This window comes from Myotis myotis, unplaced genomic scaffold (assembly GCF_014108235.1).
Source record: "Myotis myotis isolate mMyoMyo1 unplaced genomic scaffold, mMyoMyo1.p scaffold_m19_p_4, whole genome shotgun sequence".
Taxonomy (NCBI): Eukaryota; Metazoa; Chordata; class Mammalia; order Chiroptera; family Vespertilionidae; genus Myotis; species Myotis myotis.
Genome location: NW_023416346.1, coordinates 124,300,517 through 124,319,831, shown reverse-complemented (window position 1 = coordinate 124,319,831; position 19,315 = coordinate 124,300,517). Strand labels below are relative to the sequence as shown.

The following is a 19,315-nucleotide window of genomic DNA, read 5'->3' as shown; positions in this document are numbered from 1 at the left end:
ATAAAGAGGAGGAATCTGCATATCTCCTGCTGGGTGGTCCCAGGCAGTGACTGACTTTATACCTCCTCGGTGATCCAAGAGCTATTTTACCCAGTGGTCAGTGTGAAACCATACCAGATTACAACTCTTCATATCCATAAGTGACACACTCAAGGGGCAGACTCAGTGAGCACCAAAGCCCCACTGAAGCAAGTCCTGCCCCATAAGGGTGTCTCCTGCACAGCAGCTCTTCCAGCATAGACATAGCTGGTCCTCACAGCCAATTGGTCTGGCGGTCAATTCCTCCCAGTGATAACAACAGCTATCAAGGCTCAACTACAACAAGACTGTGCACACAGCCCACAAAGGGGTGCACCAAGAGTGTGCACCTCAGGTGATTGGGGAGGCTGAGCCACTGGGCCCTATAGGACACCTACTACACAAGGCCACTCTATCAACACAGGGAGCCTTAGCAGCTACCCAATACATAGGAACAAACACAGGGAAGCAGCCAAAATGTGGACACAAAGAAACATGTCACAAATGAAAGAAATGGAAGAAAGCAAAGTACTAGATATAGAGTTCAAAACTACAGTTATAAGATTACTCAAGAATCTTCTAGAAACCTCCGAGTAACTTAGTGACACCTTCAAGGATCTTAGTGAGAATGCCAAAAAAATGGAAAAGGACCAGTCAGAAATTAAGCATACATTGACTGAAATAAAGAATAATATACAGAGATTCAACAGTAGAGTAGAGGATCGCAAGAATCAAGTCAAAGATTTGAAATACAAAGAAGCAAAAAACACCCAACCAGAAGAGCAAAAAGAAAAAAGATTCCAAAAATATGAAGATAGTGTAAGGAGCCTCTGGGACAACTTCAAGCGTACCAACATCAGAATTATGGGGGTGCTAGAAGAAGAGAGAGAGAAAGATATTGAAAACCTATTTGAAGAAATAATGACAGAAAACTTCCCCTACCTGGTGAAAGACATAGACTTACAAGTCCAGAGATTGGACCGCAAGACTACTGAGGGAGTGAGTGGCTGCCGCCGGACTTGTGGGCCACTGGGACTGGTCAGCTGAGCAGCACTCTCACTGTAGGAGTGCACTGACCAACAGGGAGCAGCTCCTGTGTTGAGTGTCTGCCCCCTGGTGGTCAGTGCGCTCCCACAGCCAACCTCCCGCAGGCCCTCCCCCTGGCTGGCCAATCAATTAGGACTGGGTGAGACAGCCCTGATTGGCTCCGACTGCCAGCCAGGCTGAGGGACCCCACCCATGCACAAATTCATGCACCGGGCCTCCAGTACATTTATAAAAACAGTGGATAATTGTGGAAGGTCAAGGGACCTGGAAAAGCCAAAATAATCTTGAATAAAGTTGGAGGATTCACACTGTAGAACTCTCAGAATAAAGTACAGGAATACATTAAATCTTCATGACCTTGGGTTAGGCAATGATTTCTTAGATATGATAGCAAAAACACAAGTGACAAAAAAAGATAAACTGAACTTCATCAAAATAAAAAACTGTGCTGCTAATAATACTATCAAGAAAGTGAAATAATAACCCACAGAAGAGAAGAAAAATTTTGGAAATTGTATGTCTGATAAGGGACTTGTATTTACAATATATAAAGAACTCTTGCCGTAACCGGTTTGCTCAGTGGATAGAGCGTCGGCTTGCGGACTGAAAGGTCCCGGGTTCGATTCCGGTCAAGGGCATGTACCTTGGTTGCAGGCACATCTCCGGTAGGAGGTGTGCAGGAAGCGGCTGATCGATGTTTCTCTCTCATCGATGTTTCTGACTCTCTATCCCTCTCCCTTCCGCTCTGTAAAAAATCAATAAAATATATATTAAAAAAAAGAACTCTTACATCAATATTAAATGACAAATGACCCAATTTGAAAATGGGCAAAAGATTTGAATAGAAATTTCTTCAATGAAAATGTAAAAATGACCAACGTAGAGGAGGAAAAAAACAGTTCCCTGAACCCTTTTAAATTCTTGGGTGAGGGCCCTGTAACAAGAGACAAATTAACAAGAGGAAAGCATACAAATTTATTTAATATAAGTTTTGTATTACACAGGAGCTTTTATAAGGAAATGAAGACCTGAAGAAGCAGTTAAACCTGAGTGCTTTCATGCTAGGTTTGATGAAGAGTAGAGTCATGGAAAAATGTGATAAGACTAAAAGGGTATGAGCTAAGAATAGTAAACTGGGGTAGGGTGTCCTAAACTCTGTCACCAACAAGCACATGAAGAGAGAAGTGCAAATAAAAAACACAAGATACTACTTCATACCCACAATATGGGCTAAAATAAAAAAAGACAAAAACAGGGCAGGAAGAGATTAAACATATAACTTATTTTTAAAAAATATGTTTTTATTGACTTTTTTAGAGAGAGGGTTAGAGAGATAGAAACTTCAATGAGAGAGCAACATCATCAATTGGCTTCCTCCTGCACTCCTCCCACAGGAGATTGAGCCCACAACCCAGGCATGTGCCCTGTCCTGACCAAGAATTGAACCAGTGGTCTCTTGGTTCCTGGGTTGACGCTAAATTGCTGAGCTACACCAGCAGGCTGGGCTAAACAAATAACTTATATACATACTAGAGGCCTGATGCCTGAGGAAAGGGTTGGAGGGGGGGGGGCAATGGGGGAAAAGGGGAACATCTGTAATGCTTTCAAAAATAAAGATAGATTTAAAAAAAAACAAAAACAGTAAAAAGTGTTGGCAAGGACATGGAGAAACTCGTCCCCTTAAACATGGCTGGTAGAAATGTACAATGGTGCAGCCACTTTGGAAAACAGTTTAACAATTCCTCAAAAAACTTAAGCACAGAACTATCCACTCCTAGGTATGTGCACAAGAGAAATGAAAACACTTATTCACTCAAAAAGGTGCACAAAAATGGTCATAGCAACATTATTCATAATAGCCAAAAAGTGGAAACGACCAAGGGTTCACCAAGTGACGAATGGATAAGTAAATTGTGGTCTATGCTACAGTGGAATATTATTTGGCAATAAAAAGAAATGAAGTGTGATTCACCCTACAACATGGACGAACCTTAAAAATATTATGGTAAGTGAAAGAAGCCAAACATAAAAAGACACATTGTATGATTTGACTTGTTTATGTGAAATGTCCAGAACAGGCAAATCCATTAGGGATACGAAGTAGGTTAGTGATTATTGGGAGGTTTGGGAGGAAATGGGGAGTGACTGCTAATGGGACCAGGTTTCTTTTAGGGAGAATGAAATATTGTAAAATTAGATTGTGGTGATAGTTGCACAAGCCTGTGAATATACTAAAACCCAGTCAATTGTGTTTTAAATGGATAAATTGTGCAGCCTGTGAATTGTGTCTCAAAGCTATGTTTAAAAAGCAAAGAAAAAGCAACATGAAGCGTATTTGCTCCCTAGAATGTAGCAAACTGAGATAAGTGTGGACTGTTTGCTGGACAGCTTGTACCTGGTTTTCAAAAACATTCTTTGTGAAACCCCTGATTGATGAGTTGCAGCTGCAGTAGGGGGATGTGACTTGGCACTTACTCCCAGAGACAATGCACCAAGCATAGTTGCATTTAGGTGCTAAATCCAAGAGATGGCTGACCTGAGCTGAAGTGCTCTGCACAGTGGTTCAACCCAGCTCTTGCAACTGAGCTTGCTTCCTGTGGTGGAGGGATGCTGAAGCTGCTCTTGACCTCCTGGCCAGACCCCAGGAGGCAGCTGCTTTTTGGCCCCATGCATTGCTTCGTGCATAAATTTTAAAGTTAAGTAAATGATTGTGTGTGTGGTGAGGAAGGGAATACTATAATGTGCAGTGCGACCTTATATTTAGCTGTATTAGTAAGTGATTCTCTTTGGGTGATAGGATTCTGGATGATCTTTTCTTCCTTTTTTAAATTAAACATTTTTCAATTACAGTCAACATTCAATATTATTTTATATAGTTTCAGGTATACAGCATAGTGGTAAGACAATCATATACTTTACAAAGTGTTCCCCCTGATATTTCCAGTACCCACCTGGCACTGTACATAGTTATTACATTATTGACTATATTTCCTATGCTATACTTTACATTCCCATGACTATTTTGTAACTGCCAATATGTACTTCTCAATCCCTTCACCTTTTTAACCCAGACCCCCAGCCCCCTCCCTTCTAGCAACCATCAGTCTGTTCTCTGTGTCTATGAGCCTGCTTCTCTTTTGTTTGTTCATTTATATTGTTCTTTAGAGTCCACATATAAGTGAAATCATATGGCATTTGTCTTTCTCTGACTGATTTATTCCACTTAACATAATACTCTCTAGGTGCACTGGATGATCTGTTTTAAAATACTTCCCTGTGTTTTCTGATTTTTTAAATCTAAAAGATTTTATTTCTTTTTAAATAAAATGATCTGAAAAACAAAAGTCTTCGCATTCCTGAGCTAAATCCTACTTGGTCATGGTGAATGATTCTATTCATGTATTGAGTTCTGTTTGCTATTAACTATTATTTTATTTATAGTTTTTCATCTAGCACCTTGGCTTTTCTGTTCTCTCTTTTCTTCCCCTATAGTCTTTAAGATTGGATTTCAGGGTTGCATTGTCCTCATAAAATGAATTAGAGAATTTTCCATGCTTTTGTATAATTTGAAACTGCTAGCTGAGTATAGGAATAATCTGTTATAGATTGCTATTTTATTAGAAAAAGATAAAACTCAGGAACAGTCAGATGGAAGAGACATGTAGGGCAAGGTGTGGGGGAAGGGGCCTGGAGCTTCCATGCCCTCTCCCAGAGGGAAACCCTCCCAGCATCTCCACGTGTTTACCAACCCAGAAGCTCTGTCACTTTTGGGGGGAGGGGACGAGGGGGTAGAACTACAATATTAATGTCGTCTTCGGTAAAAGTAAGTCTTTCTAAAGAGTTTAATTTTTTTCTTTTCCACACCAGTATAACTGGTGAGGCTGAAACCCTGTGCAGAAGAGTCAGTGGCTGTGCTGACTCCCCATGCTCTGTGCATCCAGTGGTGAGGGTGCTTGGGCAAGGCTGCTGAACTCTGGCGTCAACTGCTCCAGGGGAGGCCCCACCTGTCGCCACTGGTCTCGGGTTTTATTGTGCAAGCGTGAGAACTGCCTGGCATGCTGAGTGAAGAGATGGGGAATACACTTTTGGGATCTGAAACCAAGTAGGCTGAGCTTGGGTGCCAGCTGGGAAAGACCACATGCCTGGCACCCACAAACCGGCGCCCCTTCAGTGGGAAGTTGAGTCTGAGTTTGGTAGGCACGCACACTCCTCCCATCCGCACTGGGGAGCCACACGTTCCAGCTAGTTTATTGCCAGCTGTCACTGAGAGCGCCTGGGATCATTCATCGAATAATCCTACTTGTCTCTCCTCGCTGAAACAGTTATACAGTATTGTCCTTTGTTTAAACAGGGAGTGTCCGCAAATGTGGGTAGTTAAAAAAATACTGAGATTTAGGAATACTGTGATTACGCTATCAGACCTTCTCAAAGAGATTTTCCTTAGTAGTCTCTAGATAATTCAAAATGCATATACGTGTGTTTTATGTTACTTTTTCTAGCCGTCAGATTACTAAAGATTTCTGAACTATCCTGGTTATAAAATGTGCCGCTTCACTGCAGACACAGGACTAGTTTTCATCTCTAGCCACAGGAGGGCGCACAAATACATTTATCAAGTGAGGTTTTGTTGAAAAGGTTTGGGATGATCTTTACTTGGGTTTGAGAGAAAAACCATGAGCACTATTGTACTCTTGTTAGTGAAGAGCTGCACTGATAGAAGTTTCTGCGATGGTGGAAGTGTTCTGTGTCTATGCTATCCAATTGGATAGCCACATATGGATGTTGAACCCTTGAAATGTGGCTAATGCGATCAAGGAAATTAATCTGAAATTTTAATTTAATGATACATTTCAATAGCCACATGGGGCTGGTGGCTGCCGTATTGGACTGTGTAAGTCTAGAGTACTAGAATATAGGAATATAGGCTTTTCTGAATGGCTTCATGATATTGGCATTTAAACAACTTTGAATCTAACAATAATTTAAGAGGTAAAGGAAACTAGCATTGATGTTCCTATTATTGACCAGCTACTGTGCCAGGCATACTTCTAGATCCATCTCACTTGACCCTTACTGGCACCTGAGAGATGGATATTAGTGTGTCCATTTTGTGACTGAAGAAGCAGACTCCAGAATGATGAAGTAACTGGCCCAAAGTCATCGAGATAGTCGTTGAGCCAGATATGCCCATCTAATATTTTTGAGAACCTACAATGTGCCAATAAATATACCATCTAGGGCCTAGGTTCTAGGCACTATTATAGACACTGGAAATCTGTAATAGGAACCGATACTTGATATGGGGACCTTTTTAGTAAATGTTATAGTTCTGTCCAATGTCGCATTTTCTGATTTATCTGAGGATGAGTCGTACATTTATGCACGTCATGTTCTCAGAGTTGAAAGGAACCTCCAGGTTAACTCTGAGCACTATCTCTGATGCATGACATTCTCTATCACCATGAACTCTGATCTAGGTAGGGGGATTCCTACTGGGTTCCAATTCTGTCACTAACTAGGCCTATGATCTTAAGTAGATGGTTTGCCTTTCCAGAGCTAGAATTTCTTCATTTCTCAAAACATGCTTTTAGCCTAGGTTACCAGTGGTTGGCAAACTGCGGCTCAGCAAACCGCAGCTCGTGAGCCTCATGCGGCTCTTTGGCCCCTTGAGTGTGGCTCTTCCACAAAATACCGGCTCTTCCACAAAATACCGACTTCTGCGCATGGGCCACGAAGTTTCAATCGCACTGTACGTGCGCGCCCGCACGTGGTATTTTGTGGAAGAGCCACACTCAAGGGACCAAAGAGCTGCATGTGGCTCACGAGCCATGGTTTGCCGACCACGGGCCTAGGAGATCTCCAAGGGCTATTTCATATTTTACTGATTCTAAGACTCACATTTTTCACATTTAGAATTTAAAAAAAATCCTTACCTGAGGATATTTTTCCATTGATTTTCAGAGAGAGAGAGTGGAGGAGAGAGGGAAAGACAGAGAGAAATATTGATGTGAGAGAAACACACTGATTGGTTGCCTCCTGCATGTGCCCTACCAGGGCCTCACCAGGGAGGAGTCTGTACTGAGGTATGTGCCCTTGGTGGGAATCGAACCCAGGACCCTTTGGGTCCGCAGTCTGACACTCTATCCATTGAGCCAAACAGGGTAGGGCTATTTTTCACATTTTAACATCAGGTTCTTCTTGACAGTCAGTGACACTTCAGAGTAAAGTTGGCAGCATTTTTTCTTTTTTTAAAAAATTTTATTTTCTTGTTTAAAGTATTACAAATAGTAGTATATATGTCTCCTTTTTTTCCCCATTGACCTTCCCTTTTCCTCCCTTACCCCCCCCCCCAGTGTCTTGTATCCATTGGTTATGCTTATATGCATGCATATAAGTCCTTAGATTGATCTCTTACCCCCCCTCCCCCGAACACTCCCCAGCCTTCCCGCTGTAATTTGACAGTCTGTTCCATGCTTCTCTGCCTCTGTATCTATCTTTTTGTTCATCAGTTTATAATGGTCTTTATTATCCATAAATGAGTGAGATCATGTGGTGTTTTTCTTTCACTGCCTGGCTTATTTCACTTAGCATAATGCTCTCCAGTTCCATCCATGCTGCTGTGAATGGTAAGAATTCCTTCTTTTTTATAGCAGTGTAGTATTCCATTGTGTAGATGTACCATAGTTTTCCAATCCATTCATCTGCTGATGGGCATTTAGGCTGTCTCCAAATCTTGGCTATTGTAAATTGTGCTGCTTTGAACATAGGGATGCATATATCCTTTCTGATTGGTATTTCTGTTTTCTTGGGATATATCCCTAGAAGTGGTATTACTGGGTCAAATGGCAGTTCCACTTTTAAATTTTTGAGGAAACGCCATACTGTTTTCCACAATGGCTGCACCAGTCTGCATTCCCACCAGCAGTGAAGGAGGGTTCCCTTTTCTCCGCATCCTCTCCAGCACTTGTCGTTTGTTGACTTGTTGATGATAGCCATTCTGACAGGTGTGAGGTGGTACCTCATTGTTGTTTTGATTTGCATTTCTCAGATGATTAGTGACTTTGCGCATGTTTTCATGTGTCTCTTGGCTTTCTGAATGTCCTCTTTTGAAAAGTGTCTATTTAGGTCCTTTGCCCATTTTTTGATTGGGTTATCTTTCTTTTGTTAAGTTGTATGAGTTCCCTGTAAACATTGGAGATTGAACCCTTATGGGAGATAACATTGGCAAATACGTTCTCCTATGCAGCGGGCTTTCTTGTTTTGTTGATGGTTTCTTTTTCTGTGCAGAAGCTTTTTATTTTATGTAGTCCTATTTGTTTATTTTCTCCTTAGTCTCTCTTGCCCTAGGATCTGTGCCTGTAAAGATATTGCTATGACATATGTCTGCAATTTTGCTGCCTATGGAGTCTTGTAGGGTTTTTATGGTTTCCTGTCTTACATTCAAGTCCTTTGGCAGCATTTTTTCTTAGACTAAATGAAATATGGTCTGTGTACTTTTATTTTTAAAAAATTATTATTATTACTAAAGGCCCAGTGCATGAAATTCATTCATGGCGCGGGGGGGTGGGGGGTGGGGAGAGGTCCCTCAGCCTGGCCTGCACCCTCTCACAATCTGGGACCGCTGGCTCCTGACTGCTCGCCTGCTTGCCTGATCATCCCTAACTCCTCACCTGCCTGCCTGTTCGCCCTAACCCCTCTGCTTGCCTGCCTGATCACCCTTAACTTCTCACCTGCCTGCCTGATCGCCCCTAACCACTCTACCTGCCTGCCTGATCGACCCTAACTGCCTCTGCGTTGGCCCCTGCTGCAGGGGCTTTATCTGGAAGACCGTCCGGAATGACGCCTGGAAGGTCGTTCAGCTGTGTGGTCTAATTAGCATATTACACTTTTATTATTATAGATTATTTTTACTCAAAGCCTTTTTATTATAGTACATGGCTTGGGACTGATGGGATGGGGTAGATGTGGGCAACAATTGCCCTGATTAGCATTGGATGCCCATCTTGATAGCCATGTATATGCTAAAGGTGCTGCCACTTTGCATCATGGCTTTCCCAATGCCGCCAATCAGCTCCTGAACCCACATTCCAATCCTGAAGCAGGAAAATGTGCCAAAGAGCACCCCAGCCATCATGCCCACGGTGCAACCCATCACAAAGCCCATCTTCACGCTGTTGAAGCAGCTTGGCTGAGACTGTCCATAGGGACCCACGGCCACTGGCATCTCGCTTGCGGCCTCAATCGCTCAGCGCTGTTTCTTTCACATGGAACGCGAGGGGTAGCGTGCTGGTGGTCTGTGTAATTTTAGAATATTGGTGAAAATATTTATATTAATATACACTTTGAAATCCCCGAGAGGCAAAGACAATGACCTTTTATTGTGATTCTAAATCCAGTGTAGAATATTAAATTGCATATGTCATAATCGGTTCTTTCTTAAGTGGCCAAGTCATGACATGCAACACACAAACTCAGAAGTCTGCTACATCGTACTGAAATCAGCCAGATTAATCTTAGGCAAAGTTGGAGGGTGGATGAAGTTTTGTTTGTCTTGAGAGTTTCCCATCCTTTAAAAAAATTTTTATCTTCTTCAGGTACTCAGAGCTCTTAAGCATCATTTCCTCCATGATACCCTCTGTCGTTTCTCCTCTCCTTAACCCCTGTCTCTATCAGCTACACTTGAGAGTGAATTAATTATGGGCATATTTTCTCATGAAGATTTATGACCAAGGAAATCGCTTGGTACCAGTGGTGTATTGGTTTATACTTTACAACTGGCTCTCTGGGAATGGGGGTGGAGGAAGGCCTGATTTGTAGTGGTTGTCAATTTCTGTGGTATAAATACTCCCACAGTGGCTGATTTTAAGCTACCAATATGACGTCAACCACTTTGTAAAATTCCTGAAAATTTGACAGCTCTCTCAAGCCAATGTAACCCTGCTCCAGTATACAGGTCTGCCACAGTCCTGGGATGGTTTCTGATTGCCTCCAGGATAAAAGCCAACTTCTTTGGCTTGATATTTAAGGGCAGGGGATGATCCAAATCTCATGGGTTCCAATCCTTATGCAGTTTGGAGGTCCTCTTTAAGAACAGTCATACTCACTTAATAATACAACATTGGGTACAAAAAGGAATAATTATTTGGAATGAGAAAAGAAAGCATAACAAATTACAAATGTTAAAAAGCTGACAAATACCAGAAACATCACAAAACTTGAAAAAAAAATCACATAATACATTTGAAAGATCTTTCCATAGACTTGCTTCGGCTCTGTACATTTTAAACCTTGTTTCTTGTCCACTACCCACACACTTGTGGTGCCAGGTGCCCCAAGACATGATCATATTGCCATATGCCTGCTGGCAGTGGGCCATAGGCACATTCTTGGGAGCCCTTCCTACTTGGGATGGCTGGCAGTGACCTAACCATTTGTGGAAGTGATTGCAAACCATGTAAGGATATCTGAAACCCAGCGAAATGAATCTCCAACTCAACTTCCCCTTAGCTGGGCCCCCCAAATGCCTGTGGCCACTCCAGTGCCACTGAGCACAGGGGAAGTAGTCAGTCAGGGTTAGATCTTTGGCAGCTGTGGGAGCTGGTGGACGAGTCTGTGGGCTGCTGCCACTGTGTCTGTTGTTGAGCGGAAGTTGTTACAGTCAGCAGTTGGGGAGGAGAGCTGAATGTGGGAGATCTGGTGGCAGCCCAGTGCCATCCAAGTGGGGGATCGGATCAGTGACACTACTGCGTGCGAGTTGCCATGGTGCCTGGCACCCTGGACTAACCTTCAGAACTTCAAAAATAGGACTGCCGGTTCGCATCTGCCTCCCACAACATGTCTTTAGTGGCCAGTGCTAACCTGGAACCATACAGGGGGAAAAAAAACACAAAGAAACATAGTCCAGTTTAGCTAAGTTGATGCAGAACTAAGCTATTACAGGAAGTGTGAGGGAGGGGACACTGGAATGGAAAGAGATGGTGTTTTTCACTGATTGCAGCTTAAGCATTTTACTTTTGCAAATTTAAACATGTGGCTATGCAAACATGTTGCTAGGACCTTTCCTTAAGCTTCATTAACTTCATGATAAATCCATCCTGGTAGAGTCATAGAGTCAGTAGCACCGAGTTCCAACCCACCTCTAAACCTTACACACACACACACACACACACACACACACACACACACACACACACACACACACACTGAGCTCTATGTACCAGGCATATTCTAGGCACTGGGGGTCCAGAAGTGAGCAAAACTGACAAAAATCCTTTTCCTGGTGGTGAGGTGGAGTAGATGAAACAAAGAAACATTTTTGTAATGCTGATAAGTGCTCTGGAGGACAGTAAAGCAGAGAAAGGAAGCTAGGGAGTGGGAGTGTGCTGGGAGGAATTTTTTGGATGGTTAGAGAAGACCTTACCGAGGACACTGAGCACAAATCTGAAGGAGGGGAGGGAAGGAGCCACAGGGCTATCTGGGACATAATGTCCCAGACCAGGGAATTGGCCCAAAGTCCCCCAGCCAAGTGAATTGAGCTTGCTTTGTTCTAGCAGAGCAGCTCAGTGATCTATGGCTAGTGGTGGGAGAAGAAGGCAGACATGTGGGTGAGGGTGGTTCCTGCAGGGTCTGGTGAGCGATTAGTCTTTCACTTGGAGAACAAGAGGAGTGACATGATGGAGGACAGAAATGGCCTTAGGGGGTCCAATTAGGAGGCCTTCACAGTAATTCTGACCTGAACCTTCTGCTCCCAGCACCAGTGACAGTTTGCCCAACACACCCTTTCCCATTTGCTTTGTTTTTTTAATCCTCATCCACCCGGATTGTGCTTCCTGTTTCCTCTTCTCATTTAGATCAACTTTGATTTCAATTTTGTTTTTCAAATTTGATAATATAATTTTAAGTTTGCAAGATTGCCTCCTGAACCTGATAAAGATGGCAGATGGCCTGGCCAGTGTGGTTCAGTGGTTGAGCTTTGACCTATGATCATGGTTCGATTCCCAGTCGGTCAGGGCACAACCCCAGGTTGAGGGCTCAATCCCTGTGTGAGGCATGCAGGAGGCAGCCAATCAATGATTCTCTCTCATCATTGATGTTTCTATCTCTCTCCCTTCCTCTCTGTTATCAAGAAAAATATATATTAAAAAAAAAGACGGCAGATGAATTGCTTATGTGACAAGGTGTTTTCAAAAAGGAAGACTAGTATCTCCTTCTCAGGGGCTGGACTAATACTTGCCTGCCCCACCTTGCTCACCACATTTTAGTTCTGGTCCTGCAAGCCCCCAAGGATATTACAAAGGGGTAATTAGTCACTTTAAAGTGGAGAAACCTGGTAGACAGCAGACCCCACCTTAACCACTTTTCAAAGTTAACCTCACCAGGAATGGGAGAAGCTGACTTCATGATCCTCCTAATGTGCTACCACGAGAAGCACACAAGATCTCATGTGGTATTCCCATCCAAAAATGCCAAACTCAATCTAATCATTAGAAAACATCAGACAAAACCATCCCGTCCAATGTTGCGCAGTGGTTGAGCATGGACCTATGAACCAAGAACTCATTGGTTCAATTACCCATCAGGGCACATGCCCTAGTTGTGGGCTCAACATAGTAGGGGGCATGTGGGAGGTAGCTGATTGATGTTTCTCTCATCGATGGTTCTATCTTTCTATCCCTCTCCCTTCCTCTACCTCTAAAAATCAATAAAAACATACTTTAAAAAAGAAAACACCAGACAAACCCAGATTGAGGGACCTCCCATAACATAACTGGCCTGTACTCTTCACAGCTGTTGATGTCAAGAAAGGCAAAGAAGGCTGAGGAACTGTTTCAGGTGAAAGGAGACTGGAGAGACATAGCAACTAAATGCCTTGTGTAGTACTCTTGGTTTGGGTCCTGGACTGGAAAAAGTGCTAGAAAGGACAATATTGGGTCAGTGGGAAAATTTGACTATGAGCTGTAGATTGAATAATAGTATTATATCAACATTAAATTTCCTGATTCTTGTGATTGAACTGTGGTTATGTAAGAGAATATTTTTTTTCAAATATATTTTATTGATTTCTTACAGAGAGGAAGGGAGAGAGATAGAGAGTTAGAAACATCGATGAGAGAGAAACATCGATCAGCTGGCTCCTGCACACCCCTGGGGATGTGCCCGCAACCCAGGCACATGCCCCTGACCGGAATCGAACCTGGGACCTTTCAGTCTGTAGGCCGACGCTCTATCCACTGAGCCAAACCGGTTTCGGCAAGAGAATGTTTTTATTCTTGTGAAATACACTCTGAAGTTTTTAGGGGGTAGAGATGTATGATAAACTTACTCTCATAAGGATCAAAACTATCTATATTTACCTGCATTTATCTACATCTATCTATCTACCTATTGAGAGGATGATAAAGCAAATGTGGTACAATGTTAACAATTGAATTTGGGTGAAGGGGATATGTGATATTATTTGTACTATTTTTACAACTTTTCTATAAATTTGAAATTATTTCACAGTAAAACATTATTTTGTATTGACATTATTTTTAAAAGGTAGCTACAATTTTAAACTTGTAGATTAGGGGAGTGGAGACTGGAGCATTATTTATAGCAGGCATCTCGTTTGCTTTCAAAATAAGCACAAGTGTTATCAAATAGTCATCTTTCTGCAACAACAGGGAGGGTAAATCATTAATTTCTGATAGCTTTGAACTTGCAGTTTTCATTTGCATCTTAACTCCACTAGTTCTGTTAGAGTGGGCAATAAATAAGGTACAAATAGTTATGTTAAAATGACCAACCTGTTTATCTTTAGTTGCTTGAACAGACAGAAATGCACAAGAAAATTACTTGATGTAAGAATAGCATGCTATTAAAAAGTGAAGTGCTGCCCTAGCCGGTTTGACTCAGTGGATAGAGCGTCGGCCTGCGGACTGAAAGGTTCCAGGTTCGATTCCGGTCAAGGGCTTGGTTGCGGGCACATCCCCAGTAGGAGGTGTGCAAGAGGCAGCTGGTCAATGTTTCTCTCTCATCGATGTTTCTAACTCTCTATCCCTCTCCCTTCCTCTCTGTAAAAAATCAATAAAATATATATATTAAAAAAAGAAAATGATGCTTTGGCCCTAGCCAGTTTGGCTCAGTGGATAGAGCGGCCGGAAGGGTCCTGGGTTCGATTAGGGTCAAGGGCATGCATGTACCTGAGTTGCAGCAGCTCCTCCTGGTCCGGGCGCGTGCAGGAGGCAACCAATTGATGTGTTTCTCTCACATCGATATTTCTCTCTGTCTTTCCCTCTCTTTTCCACTCTCTCTAAAAATCAATGGGAAAATATCCTCGGATGAGGATTAAAAAGATAAATAAAAATAAAATAAAGGAAAATTAAAAAAAAAAGCGAAGTGCTGTGCCAGGTGGGTATTGAAAATATTAGGGGGAATACTTCGTAAAGTATATGATTGTCTAACCACTATTCTGTACACCTGAAGCCAATAACAAAATAATGTTGAAAGTAAACTGTAATTGAAAAAAGTAAAAAATAAAAATTTTAAAAAGCTAGTGCCTCCATATACAGGCACTGTATATATTCCATATACAGTACTGCATAGAATTTAGCATAGGGTTTTGGATATAAATAAATAAAAGTCAATTCCCAACCTTGGTTGCACATTGGAATAAAAATTCTGGGGAATTTTTAAAATGCTGATCTCACCCCAGATTTTTTTCCAGGAAGGCACTTTACTTGCCAGTTTATTATAAAAGATACAAATCAATAGCCAGATGAAGAGGTACATAGGGAGAGGTCAGGAAGGGCCCCCAGCACAGGAACTTCTGTGTCCATGAAGACACACTGGCATATGTGCGAAAGGAACTCTCACTCACTTCTCAAACAATGGTAACCCTTGTGGACAACTTCTGTTTCACCTAATGGCGATATGTATTATGTAACTAGGCTGGGTAAATCAAAATCATGAACTGTGGGGAACCGATATAGGGTTAAGGCTCGGACTGACCTGTTGGCAAAGTCACAAACAAGTCCCAGCTTGGAGGGCACAGTCCTCTTAGCATAATTAGGCTTGACCTTATAACACTCCTCAGATCTTATCTGGGAAGCTAATGGGCTGAGGGAAGTGCAGGAAGTGTAACTATGGTCAAAACAAGTGAAACTCACAAGAACTGTGTAACTATGGTAACCACTACCTTGTTTACCTCTGACTAGAAAAGCTTGTTGAGGCCTGAGCACCAGTGGAAGTCCTTCCTCTTGAGTTGGACTTACCCGCCTGGCCCCCAATATTCCCAAATTATCTCGTGTCTTTTCTCTTTCATTTGTGTGCGGCTCCTCTTCCAGATCCTGAACCCTGAACCACGCGGGACATGGAGGGAAACATTTACCACAGTGAACTGGCAGATAAGCAGCTGTACAATGAAATGGAGTCACAATCAGAGCTCCATGTAAAATCCTGTATTGCTACATGATGTTCTCTAGAATTGGGCTAGAGTAGAAGGGTAAGAAAGTGGAGTTATTTTTTCCAATTTACCACAAGAGTCTCAGCCAGGAAGTCTCATCAGTAAGCATTGCCCTTTCAGTCCACGAAATCCATCTTGGTCTGCCATTTACTGATTGATTCACTCATTCATTCAACAATTATGTAGTAAGCACCTATTCTGCTCTGATATGAAGATAAACCAATGAACAGAACTGACCAGGCTCTATGGAGTATGTTAATTCTCATGAGAGATCTAGCAATCAACTATTATAGTAACACTAAAGGCCCGGTGCACAACATTCGTGCACTGGGGGGGGGGGTCCCTTAGCCTGGCCTGTGCCCTCTGCAGTCCAGGACCCCTCGGGGGAGAGGGCCTAAGCCGGCAGGTGGACATCCCCTGACGGGTCCTTAGCGCTGCCTCGGAGGCAGGAGAGGCTCCTGTCACCATGAGCCTGGCTTCTGGCTGAGTGGCACTCCCCCTGTGGGAGCGCACTGACCACCAGGGGGAAGCTCCTGTGTTGAGCGTCTGCCCCCTGGTGGTCAGTGCGCGTCATAGCGACCAGTTGTTCCACCGTTTGGTTGATTTGCATATTAGGGTTTTATTATATAGGATCTTAAGAGATGCTATAGAGCAGAGGGGGCTCAGCCTGGGAAGGCAGTGTCCTGGGATGGGTACATGATCAGTAGAAATCATCTCTCCTTCCTCTCAACTCCCATAGAATTTTCCTTTCAGGTCACTTAATATTTTTATTTTGAATTATAGTTATTTATATTCATATTTTCTTCCCTGCTAGATTACAGACTCCTGGAGCACAGGATTCATGGGAAAATGACTGTGTATTATTGTCAGTTTGAGATAATAGGACCACTGTCCTGTGTATGCACTTGGAAGGCCAAAGACTGGCCTTTCACCCTTTCTCCTGTGCTTACTAGCAAATGGTATTGTTTACATTTGTGTTAAAGAAATGCTAAAATATTTGGAATCTGGTACACTCTCACCCAATAAAACTATGTGTGTAAAAAAAAGACCGGAAGGAAACAAAACAAAATGTTAACAGTGGTTGCCTCTGGTGCACATGAATATAGATGACTTTTAAATTTTTGTCTGTATTTTACATGCACAGATATTAATTTGAAAGCTATTAAAAATAGAAACTAAACACATCAAATGTTCATTAATCAATGAATTCATCATGATTACTTGAAAAAATAACACTAAAAATTCATTGGTCACCTTTGGTGAATATTAGAAAATCAAATGACTATTTTTAAAGCCGGTAAATTAATGAAAAAAATTTATCCAGCTTTCCTCAATGAACTGTACTCAGAATACTGCATATTGTCTATCCATTCATTGGTTGGTGGATATTTAGGTTATTTCAAATTTTTGGCTATTATGAGTAAAGCTGCTATGAACTTTTGAATACAAGTCCTAATATAGACATGTTTTTAATTTCTCTTGGGTACACACCTAAGAGTAGAATTTCTGGGTCACATGGCAAATTTATGTCTAACCTTTAAATAAACTGTCAAACTGTTTTCCAAAGCTGTACCATTTTACATTTCCACCAGCGATCTATGGGGGTTCCAATTTCTCCACATTCTGGCCAACATATTATTGTCTGTCTTTTTAAAAACAATATTTTTATTGATTTCAGAGAGGAAGGGAGAGGGAGAGAGAGAGAAACATCAATGATGAGAGAGAATCATTAATCGGCTGTCTCCTGCACACCCCACACTGGGGATTGGTCCCGCAACCCTAGCATGTGCCCCCAACTGGAATCGAACCTGGGATCCTTCAGTCTACAGGCTGGTGCTCTATCCACTGAGGCAAACTGGCTAGGGCTATCTTTTTAATTATAGTCATTCTTATGGGTGTGAAGTGGTATGTCCTTGTGGTTTTAATTTTCATTTCCTTAATTATGTTGAGCATCTTTTCATCTACTTATTGACCATTCATTTATCTCCTTTGGTAAAATGTCTGTTCAGATCTTCTGCCCATTTTAATATTGGGTTTTTTGACTTATTATTGAGCTGTAAGAATTACATATTTACTAGGGCCCCAGTGCATGAATTCGTGCACCTTGAAAGGAACTGTGGGCCGTGAGGCTGTGGTGGGCACAGGGGCAGGTCTCACCCCATTCTCCACACCTCCACCTGGCACCTCCCACCGCTCCCACGCACTAACGGTGCCGGCCCCACTTGCATCCGCTGATGGTGTGGAGCGATTGGGGCTGGTACCAGCAGCAAGTGTGAGCAGCAGCTGCTGCCCTGATCACCCCTCAGGAGCAGAGGGAGGTGGAGAAGCCCTGAGGGGTGATTGGGGCCAGCAGCTGCCGCTCGCACCCACTGATGGTGCTGAGTGATCGGGGCCAGCACTGGGTTCTGGCAGCAGGTATGAGTGGTGGCTCTGATGTTGGCAGCAGGTGCAAGCGGGGCCAGCACCAGCAGCGGGTGCGAGTGCCAGGTGGGACCATGGTGGAATTTTCAGTAACCACCAGAGTCTCACCCCGATGACAGCAACTGGCACCCCGCCTTGGTCTGGTACCCCCGCTCACCTTCTCCACCATCCTGCCATGGCCCATACCTACCATGTTCCACGCGCGCCTCCTTGTGGTCAGCGCATGTCATAGTGACTGGTCGGTTGTTCCACCGTTCAGTCTGTTTGCATATTAGCCTTTTATAACATAGGATTCTAGATACAGAATTCTTTATCTGATACATTATTTACTAGTATTTCCTCCCATTCCTGTGGCCTGTTCTTGATTGTGTCTTGAATATAGGCAGTGCTCCATAAGAATATATTAACACGTTAAGTGCCCAGCCTGTTTTGTCTTCTGGATGGAAAGTATAGTGTCAGTCACTGGTGACTGACTGGGTGCTTAACGTGTTAAATGAATAGTTTAATTAATGATTCATGCCCTACCGGGGTGATCCATTTCATGGCCTCAGACTGTGCCTTAACTGTTTTGCTTCTGACTTTACTAAAATTTTATTTAGGATTTAGCATGTGTAGTCATAACTGGCATTGGCTGGTAATTTTCATTTTTCAGGCCTGTATCAACCAGGGTTAGTTAGGAGACAGAAACCACATCAGATATTTAGGCAAAAGACAAATACTGCATGATCTCATATGTGGAATCTAAAATAGTCAAACAAATAGAAGCAGAGAATAGAATGATGTTTGCCAGGGGCTAAGAGGAGGGGGATACGGGGAGGTGTTGGTCAAAGAGTAAGAAGTTTCAGTTATGCAAAATAAGTTCTGGAGGAAAATAAAGATCACCTGGAAGAAGGGTCTCTTTACATATGGAATCCAAATTGGGTTGTATTATATAATTTGGGCAAAAGAAAGTCTTTACACAATAAATTTTCTTGAGAATTTGCAATAATCCCTTTAGCTTTAAGATAACCTGGAGAAATCACTGTTAAAGGGACATTTTATAACTCTGAGTTATAAAGTAAATAATAGATTATAACATAAAAATAATTTCATTTAGAGAATCACTAACTAGGAAAGGATAAAAAGGACTCTAAGACATCATGGCTGAGTGAACAAAAGGAAGAGGTTGGAATTATTAAAACTTAGAAACTTAGATGAGGGGACTGGGATCCAGACCTCAGGGGAGCGATGCAGCCTCCTGGGGCTGCTATCTCTGGGGTTGAGGTGCAGTGACAATGAAGTGGGCTCAGCAAATGTTGGAAAAGCTGCCATATGGACTCAGATGCTGCTGTGGGAAGGAACTGCTGCTATCAAGGTGTAGGGATCCAACAGAGTGCAGCAAGT

The 19,315-nt window shown here is 42.6% G+C and overlaps 1 protein-coding gene across 1 annotated transcript; it reads right to left on the bottom strand.

The window, feature by feature from the left end:
• Positions 1-9,049: 9,049 nt before the first annotated feature.
• LOC118653331 (reactive oxygen species modulator 1-like) lies at positions 9,050-9,289 on the bottom strand. Its single transcript, XM_036304062.1, has one exon. The coding sequence runs from the start codon at positions 9,287-9,289 to the stop codon at positions 9,050-9,052; it is 240 nt and encodes a 79-aa protein (XP_036159955.1).
• Positions 9,290-19,315: the final 10,026 nt, after the last annotated feature.

What these genes read in the sequence shown, in the direction of transcription:
- LOC118653331 (XM_036304062.1), bottom strand. Translation starts at nt 9,289, where the DNA reads ATGCCAGTGGCCGTGGGTCCCTATGGACAGTCTCAGCCAAGCTGCTTC.